Source organism: Pundamilia nyererei, unplaced genomic scaffold (genome assembly GCF_000239375.1).
Source record: "Pundamilia nyererei isolate P.nyererei 1_Seehausen unplaced genomic scaffold, PunNye1.0 scaffold00140, whole genome shotgun sequence".
NCBI lineage: Eukaryota > Metazoa > Chordata > Actinopteri > Cichliformes > Cichlidae > Pundamilia > Pundamilia nyererei.
In genome coordinates this window covers 1,672,102-1,681,052 of record NW_005187541.1, presented here as the reverse complement: position 1 = coordinate 1,681,052, position 8,951 = coordinate 1,672,102, and the positions used below count along the sequence as shown (strand labels likewise).

Sequence of the window (8,951 nt, the reverse complement as noted above, 5' to 3'; positions counted from 1 at the left end):
CTGTGCTTGAGAGCCACCATCTACCGGAACCAAATTCCCTGTATGTGTCTGCACATATACTTGGCCAATAAACACGATTCTGATTCTGATCAGAAACATATTAAACATTTATGGTACCAAAGCTTTTTCTTCTCGTGGACATTAAACTGGTGCAGTTTATTTCAACTATGATATATCCCATTATAATGATGCTCAAAACTGGTTACAGGGCTGGACAGAAACATTTTCTCCTTAGACCATGACCCTTAGTGTGGGTGTAAAATTGATTTGGCTCCAGTTTTTAAACAGAACTTAATGTGTTTTTTATTTTTCCCTCAACTCTGGAGATGTCATGTTGATCTCTTTGGTACTCATGCAGTTAAAATCCTGGACCAGTAAGCGGATTAAAAATAAAAAAAAAATGCAATGCATATTCAAATTATTGCCTGAAAATGCAATAATGATTGGGCTTGAATTTATTATTCAAGCCCAATCATTATTGCATTTTCAGGCAATAATTTGTGTTCTTCCACTGACTTTAACACTTTAATTAGTTTTGATTAGTTTTATGGATATTCAGAGGCTTTGTTCTGCTATGGTCAGCTGCACTCATGTAGCATGCATCACTGATCTCATCCCTGGGGCATCACTTAATACTGAAATGTCAATGCTGGAGAGGATTTTCCATCTTTTGTACTGTCTCACTTATGCCATAACCCAGATCTGTCACTCCCAACATGCATTCACGCATTACTGATGATGCATACATCATCAGTAATGCGTTTTCCCAACTTCATGTTTTAAGTATGAGAGGTATCATCCTAATAAAACTGAACAGCTGCATCATGGCTTTAGTCTTAGTTTCAACATTGTTACATCCTGAGTAAATGTGAAGTAAGGGTATTTGTTTCTCTGTCCATCTGCAAGATTACACAACGCCCCCTGGACCAAATTTCAGAGAATGTGGTGGGAAAGGAACTTAACAAATTCTGATGCTGATTTCTTTAAAACTAGACAGTGCACTGGCCTTGGAAGAAGCTCTTTGTTTCTCACTCTGCTGACTTTGCAGATTTTTAACCTTTCTTGTGGTAATTGTATGTGTTTGGCAAGTCACTTCATCCCAGCCCAAACAAACACACAATGACACGCAGCTCTAACAGGAACTGCTCTGGGAAAATCAAACAAAGCTAGTCTTAACAAAAAAATTGTCTTTAATTCCTCATACCATCTGGGTTTGCTTTAAGTGAAATCTTGCATTTGTTGTTCAGGAAACTTTGACTTGAGCTAAAATGAATTCCACAATCAAGTACACTTAATTAAAGATCTGTTAAATGAAGCATGCTTAAGCCGAATCACAAATATGCTCACACCACAGACCCGTTGAAGACTTTATCAGCAGGCTCTGGCTTCAGCTTCCAAACTGCCCTGTTTATCTAGCCTGACTTGACGTGCTGTGGAGATTACTGTAGGAGTGACAGGGCCTCAAAAACAACATACGCTGGCAGGTATTCGCTGCTGCTACAGCAGCTATCACGCAAGTGCCTTGGGGTTATGGCCTTTGGTGTTTTATAGCCTAGCAACGGGTTGTGTGTATACCAACAATCATCCTCCTGTCTGCTGCAGCCGTTAGCAGCAGTAACAATAACAAGTGGGATGAGAAAAGACAGCTGTGTAGGGGAAGGCCGGAGATTGTCAAGAGCACGTTCCCATTGTGATGTCCAACGAGCTTCCTGTCCTAAATGTTACTGCTCTTATCGAAAAGAGGCAAAAAGAAGCTGAACACATGTCTTGGAAAATATGTCAACACCGTTTACGCAACAGCTGCGCTTGAGTTTTAACCAAAGTCATGACTGTAGGTGGCGTTTCAGCATGGGGGGGGGATGATCTGTGGGTCCAGCTCTAGGGAAGTCTGACCATTATATACACCAATTTGTTTCTTCCATTAATTTATTAAAAAATAAAAAAAATCTTTATTTATGTAAAGGAAGAGTGCTAGAAGAATGGTGTGATTCTACTGATTGAGATCAGTGTGTGTTTGGGTTTGTGTGTGGTGGGGACCATTAAATATATCCAAAAGATTCAGGGGACCTGAACAAATAATTCATAATCATATTCTGGCGGGGTGTTCTGTCTCACTAAAATGTTACAGAAGCTTTTTCTAAATAATTCTTTTCCTGAACCTTAGAAAACAAACTGTAACTGTGACTCGAATAAAGACAAAGTTTTTGTAGACAAACTAAACTGCACTGAAAACAAAAGCTTAGCCAAAAACAAACTAAAAAAAAATATGTTGGACTATAAAAACTGACTGGGTGTCCTCTGTGTCGTCCCTGAAATGGAGGCCTGAGATCAAATAGCCACAATCCTTATTTATTTAAATACTGTTCTGATTCAAACAACCTCTTAAATCAAGAAATCCAAATGAAACCCATTTTGTTGTGCATCACTATGCTAAAAACTCCTATTAAAAAGAGACACAGCTTATAAAACTGCTTCTTGTGTTGGAACAACTTTCTGGCAGCTGACCATCTGTAAATTCAAATGCTCCTGACCCAACAAGGCTGATCATCTCAAGGGGTTTTTTCTGTAACCCAGCCTCAGGGAAGATGTATATTTTTACCATGGCCTCTTGGCCGCTAGAGAATGACTTGTGTGGCAACTGGACAGGCCTTTCTTAGCATGCCCCTCTGACACTTCAGAGTTGGGTTGGAGGTGCTGAGTAAGACATCAGTGAGTGGGAGGATGGGAGTTTTATGGAGGAGAAACGGGACCTGGCTTGTCCTTCCCTGTCAGTCTATTCCAGGGTGAGCTATCACCTCTCACCATCTCACCTCTTAAAAATAGCCCCCACTTTTCACCAGCAAAGGCAAAGCAGACAGGACATGGCAAGGGGCTTTATTTTTAAATACAGTCCACTGCCAAGTAAGAGCAGCAACAGACTGGGAACCATTTGGATGGAAGCACTCCAAAAGTCTGTAGCACCAAAATAATCCTAAGGCATGTAGGGTTTTTTTTCCTTTTAAGCCCCATTTATTTAATATAAATAAATCTATATTTTAAGTTGGGCTTACATTGAGCTAAAAATAAAGAACATTGCTGCTTCAATTCATGCAGGTTTATTACCAGTAACAACAGACTTGGTGATTACATCGAGGTCAGTTGATCACCAATTCCACAAAAAAAGTGAGAAAGGAAATCTAAAATAACAACTATTCCTAAATAATACCTGTTTCTACATTTAACAGACTTAGAGGTACAAAAGTATAAAAAGAACTTAAGAAAAAAAAGAATGAATATGACACTGAAATTAGATATTGCACTGACAGGGCAAACAGTTTCAGCCCACATCCTCTTTCACCTCCTTAATATTTCAGTCCTCAAGACAAACACTGCCCTATTTCAAAACACCTTCAAGAGTACTTAAGTTCAAAACAACTTCCAATTCTCATCATTCCTCCTCTTCTTCCTCCTCCTCCTCCTCCTCTGCATCCTCAAATTCATCATCATCTCCAACCACTCCAAAGTCCATTTTTCCAAGGACTCTTTCAACATGCTCCGTTGATATAGTGAAGTGGTCCATCTTCTCAAAGCCTGGCTCAGGCCTCTCTTCCCCCAGTGAGGCTTTGGCTGCATCTTTGGTCTGTGTGATAAGGCCCTTCGAAGCCAACAGGAACTCAGCAGCTCCGCTCTGCTCCAATGCCCTCACAGCCGAATCAGTCAGCTCTGAGCTGGCCTGCAGTCGCTCACCGTAACGCTGAGCCAGTGCCCGCAGAGCTGCCACCTTTTCATCTTGCTCTTTCCCAATCTGCTCAAGTAAAATGCCCTTACGCTCTTCTAGGATAGCATATAGCAGATCAAACCGCTCAGCGAGGCCCTGCTTGGCACGCTGAGCGTTTTCCTGTACAGCACGGCAGGCGTCTTCCATCTGATTAAGCAGAGACTGCAGGCGACCATTGCTGGTCACCAGCGTATCGATAGCATTACTCAGTTCACCCTTCTGGGTCTCATAAACAGTTGTTAGAGGGGCCACCTCACAGTCCTTATGCTGGCCAAACACTTTGCACATTGAGCAGGTGGGTGTTTGGCAGGTCACACAGTAGATGTTGATTTTCTCATCCTCATGTTCCTGGCACTTTGGCTCTTTGGACTCTTTAGGCTTCAGGTTGGTTTCTGTCTTTCCACTGCCACTTAGTTCTTGCTGCTGCTTGTAGATGTCAATGATATTTTCCACTAACAGGTTTCGCTGAAGCCCGTGCACACCATGGCGGTCGAGCACAACCTCAAACCGGCAGGTAGGGCAGCGAAAGACGCCACCAGAAAAGCGGTATGGGTTGCGCGAGTCATAGAGGTCACTGGCACAGCTACGGCACAGGTTGTGCTGGCAAGGCAGGATGACCACAGGCTTCGTGAACATGTCCAGGCAGATGGGGCAGCTCAGCTGCTTCTCAAGGCTATCCATGGGGCTGGGGGGCCGAACCATAGATCCTGTCCTCTGGATGTCCATTTCGTAAGTTTTATGCGTACACCTAGACTAGGAAGTCTTATGTTCTCACAAGGAGAAAGCTAAAAGCTGAGTCGCTAAAAGAGAGTACAGCGTCTAAGAACTTCTCCTGTTGGTGTGCCGTACTTGAAATGCTGATATCTATTCTGGTTGAGAGCTAGCAGCTCTGTCCTTTATACTGCACACTCACAGCTGGTGACACCCGATCCTTTCCACCAGGCATTCCTACCCGCTTGCTAGCCTAGGATCTTTTCACCGAAACTCCCCCTCCTACCCATTGCAGCATGTGTCACATGCCCCAGTGGGCGCCGAGTCCCCTCTAACAGTGACCCAAGTGGCCAACTGAGTACAGACAAACAGGGTCCATGTGACCGGCTCAGAGGAGCTCGACCTGAGAAAGAGGGCTCAGTATTATTGGTAAACAAGTCTGTGTCAAGATCCTGTGACTTGGCTGTTTTTCCATTTGATTTCTTTTCATTTATCTGCTCAATGTGCCAATTTATGTAACCGGTTCTGTTTAGTAAATGGAGTGACTGTACAGAAAAGCAATTTTCATACGTTTTAAATTAAACTAACCGGTAAAAGCAAATGGCTGAGGATCAATTATGTTTATTAAACTACCACGGACACAACATTTAAGCCTCTTTTTTCTAAATGATAATTTACCTGCTAGTCTCTTTCTTTTGCAATGCTTATTCTTCAGCACTGGAACCTGATGAGTTTAATAATAAAATCCACAATTTAGTGAGACTGTTAAATTAAATTTAAGGTAAGATGATAATATATTTTATTACTTTTTAGGTTCTCAATATATTTAATGTCTTTGTTTTGTGGCTTTGATTTAAACAGATTTATTAAAAATATTCAGATTAATTTATACGTTTGGAAATGTATTCTTTTAACACATTGATGGAAAAAATATATATATTATGCAATATTCTAATTAGTGTGAGCTGTATGATGGTCATGAATACACTCAGTACATTAAGTGCCTGGAAGTACAGTCAGATTGCAAAAAAATGTAATCTTGAATAAATGCTGCAGTTCTTGACTGTTGCACATTTTTTGTTAATGTTTATTCACACATCTACTAAGCAGTTATGACCAGTGGTTGCTTAATTGTGCTATGACATACTGTTCTGAGCATTAATATCTGATCAACACACAGTGTCATAAACATAAGTGAGAAGCTATTCTTAAACTGTTGCACAATGTAATTGACACATGATACAAATGCAGCTAGAACTGTGACCATCAGATGACATAACTTTATGACCTGATGTTTCCTTTGAAGTTGAGAAGGTGATCTGAAAAACAGAAAAATATGTAGGTACGCAACCACCTTCTTAATATGCAAGTATCTTGTTGTGGTTATTTGATGTACCCTTCATGACCATGAGGGTTTCTGTTTATTTTCCCATTGCTTTGTTGCCTCATAGCCCTGACTGGGTTCAGCTGTTGCCCCCTGCTGGCAGTTATTCTAAATGATTTATGAAACTTTTTTAAAATATTGAACTCACTTAAACCTGCTGAAAGAACATGTTGCCTTAGTTCCTAGTTTCAACAGAGCCAAATTTATATATCAGATAAAGAATATTTGGAAGCATAATTAATCTGAAAAGTGTAATAACAGGTCAACGTGAGGCACGAGAAGTCAACTAGTGTTCTTAACATTTTTTGGTTACCTCTAAGGGCCTCCATGACATGAAGAATATTCTCCGACCACTGATAAGCAGCAATGGCTGTGTAGATCCCTGGAAAGTCTCTCTGCCAAATACGCTGGCCCACTGCCCATATAGCTGCTAATTCAGGATTTGCCTGCAGGAAACAAGTGAGAAGCATTTCAAACACAATCAGAATGCAACACTTGACCAGTTGTGGCTTTAATGCTACTGTGAAGAACATTCACAGCCCAATATATATATGTAACACTGTTGGATCACAATGGTTCCATCATCCTTAAATTGTCTTTTCTTGGACTTGGCAAGAAGTCATGACTTGATTGGCAGTACCATAATTCCATTTATTTCATAGTGCTCTCTTGGTTGTCTAAGCAGGTCCAAAAAGTTTTCCTGTGGGGCAAATTGATCTGCCAGGACTTAAGATCATTTTGCAATACAAGTGAAAATGCCAATTACATATGTTTTTAGTTACTTACATTTAAAGTTGAGCAATTTTTCTAGAAACATGGAACTGGTTGTGTCAGGGTGGTATGCCCTTAATATTAAATGTGATGCAGGCACCACAATGGCAAAAAGGTGACGAAAAACACAGACCATACATTTCTAACTTCTAATTTGAAGCTAGAATATAATTCCTTATTATCATATTGCTCTGAAAGCTCCATGAAAAGCCTCCAGTTGATCCAAAGCAAACAGGGACTAGAAAAAGAAATCTTTATTAGCCTCTCACCATTGGCTCCTTGTACCATCCCTTTGTGATGCTATGATGGATCTGGCTGCTCAGTCATTAAAGGACTTCTCCAATCCATGAGTTTGTCTTTACTCATTAAATCAACCAGTCACATGACATTAACTTAGTGCATTCACACAAGACGAAACAAAGACAAAATGCTATTCAAATTGAGTATTCGAATGACGAAGAATGGTAATGCAAGACACTTTGAATGGTTGGTGGTGTCAGATGGGCTGGTCTGAGTATTTAGGAAACTTCTGATCTGCTGGGATTTTTCCCCCACATCTCTAGGATTTACACTGTATTTTCAGAAAAAAGGAAAAATCAAATGAGTGCCACTTCTTGTTGGTGACAGAGTTTAGAGGAGAATGGTCAAACTGTTTCGAACTGATAGGAAGGCTAATCAAATGGGCTCCACAGTCATCATATCTTAAGCAAGTACAGCGTTTAGAGAGGTTTCAGAACAGGAGATTTATGTCAGAGATAAGCACCCAACAAATCTGCACCAACTGTGTGATGACATCATGTCAACATGGACCAAAACCTTTAAAACCAGCACCTCGTTGAATCTATGGCACAAAGAATTAAGGCAGCTCTGAGGGCAAAAGAGGGCTCATCCAGTACTAGTAAAGTGCACCTTACAAAGTGTCTAGTAACTGTATACATGACAGTATGAGTAGGTTTGAAAAATGTAATAAAACCAACATTGGATTTTAAAGTAAACAGCATTTACTGTTCACATTTACATGCTCAAATGTTATTTTTTTTAGCAGTGTTTACACATGTTTTAACAAGCTTACCGATTTTATTGCTTGGGGAATCCTCTTCCACAGATACCTGCCATTATTCCTGTTATGAAAACACACAACACATTCATAATACAGATACAGGCAGTAAAAAGGGGCTCATCAACTAAATCAGCTACCTGCAATCTGAGACCCAAATATACATTTAAATGTATTTCTTTTTGTAAATACATAGAGATTAGTGACTTACATGTCATTATTAAGTAAATAGAGCGCCAGCAGCTGAGCGTAGACCTGAGGTGTTGCAATGCCCCCTGGAGCCTGTTACAAAGAAATGCAGGTGTGCGATTAAACATTGAACTAAAACAAGCGGAAAACTGAACAAATGTTACTTCTCAGAGAAAACGGGTTATTATTATTGTCTTATTATTGTCATAATAAAGAAAAAAATAATAGTCGCTGATGTTCACCCTGCCAACAGCAAGCGTCCAGTTAATAGTTTTAGCTCCTGCTAACATTACAGTACTGGTCTCGCTCACTTATTCTTATACTATAAACTGTCAGTCCGTAGGCTGCATGCAGATAGACAGACAGACTGTCAACACAGATAAGACTTAAAGGTTCTTAAATCAAACACATGACCTGCAGATATGTTCCAATTTAACGGAGAGATTATGACCGCTAACTTCCTACTATCTGCTGGCAAGTAAAGGCAAAGGTAAAGCAAAGAGCAGTCCAACATGAACACGTTGCTACAGCCTATATCTCATTTTTAACATGAGAATGTTTCGCCTACGAGAAAACGTGTTTGATAAGTTAATTTCACAGAGCTTTAAGGTAGGCTACACACAGGCTAGGTTTTGTAGCCAGTACGCTAGCCTAATATATCTAAAACCCGCACCGTTCCCATCCTGCTTTCAAAGCCACAAAATCTCTGCGACCTTCCTGTTCATATTTAAGATCACAAAGTCCTTACCTCAAGCTCTTGGGCTTCACACTGCTCTAATAGTTTATCAAAATTTTCCTCCATAATCACAGCAGTAGGCATGATGATGCCTAGCTGCTGCACCGGAAACTTCTGCTTCTACTTCTTCTTCTTTGGTGTCTTCGCCGTATTATTACGAGTCCGACGTCGGGTGTGTGATCACCCGCGTCCTCTGCTGGTCAAAACGCAAACTACAGTGAATCCTGGGTTGTGCGAAATCCTCTAAATAAACCCTAGACAAAGTGAACTAAGGTGTAGGTTTATTAGGTTATGTTGTGGTTATTCTCATGTATATATCTCATGTATATCTCATGCACATATCTTC

General features: G+C 40.4%; 2 protein-coding genes across 2 annotated transcripts in view; both read right to left on the bottom strand.

The window, feature by feature from the left end:
• Positions 1-8,761, bottom strand: part of cops8 (COP9 signalosome subunit 8) — an 11,274-nt gene extending 2,513 nt beyond the window's left edge. The window contains exons 1-4 of the mRNA XM_005744215.1: positions 8,618-8,761; positions 7,892-7,962; positions 7,696-7,744; positions 6,166-6,298 (exon numbers count right to left, since the gene is read on the bottom strand). Coding sequence (XP_005744272.1) covers positions 6,166-6,298; positions 7,696-7,744; positions 7,892-7,962; positions 8,618-8,689 — 325 coding nt within the window. The 5' untranslated portion in view covers positions 8,690-8,761. The remainder of the gene's footprint in view (positions 1-6,165; positions 6,299-7,695; positions 7,745-7,891; positions 7,963-8,617) is intronic.
• Positions 3,080-4,761, bottom strand: trim63b (tripartite motif containing 63b). The gene has a single exon (XM_005744213.2). It carries the CDS (start codon positions 4,481-4,483, stop codon positions 3,428-3,430), a length of 1,056 nt encoding a protein of 351 aa, XP_005744270.1. The 5' UTR covers positions 4,484-4,761; the 3' UTR covers positions 3,080-3,427.
• Positions 8,762-8,951: the final 190 nt, after the last annotated feature.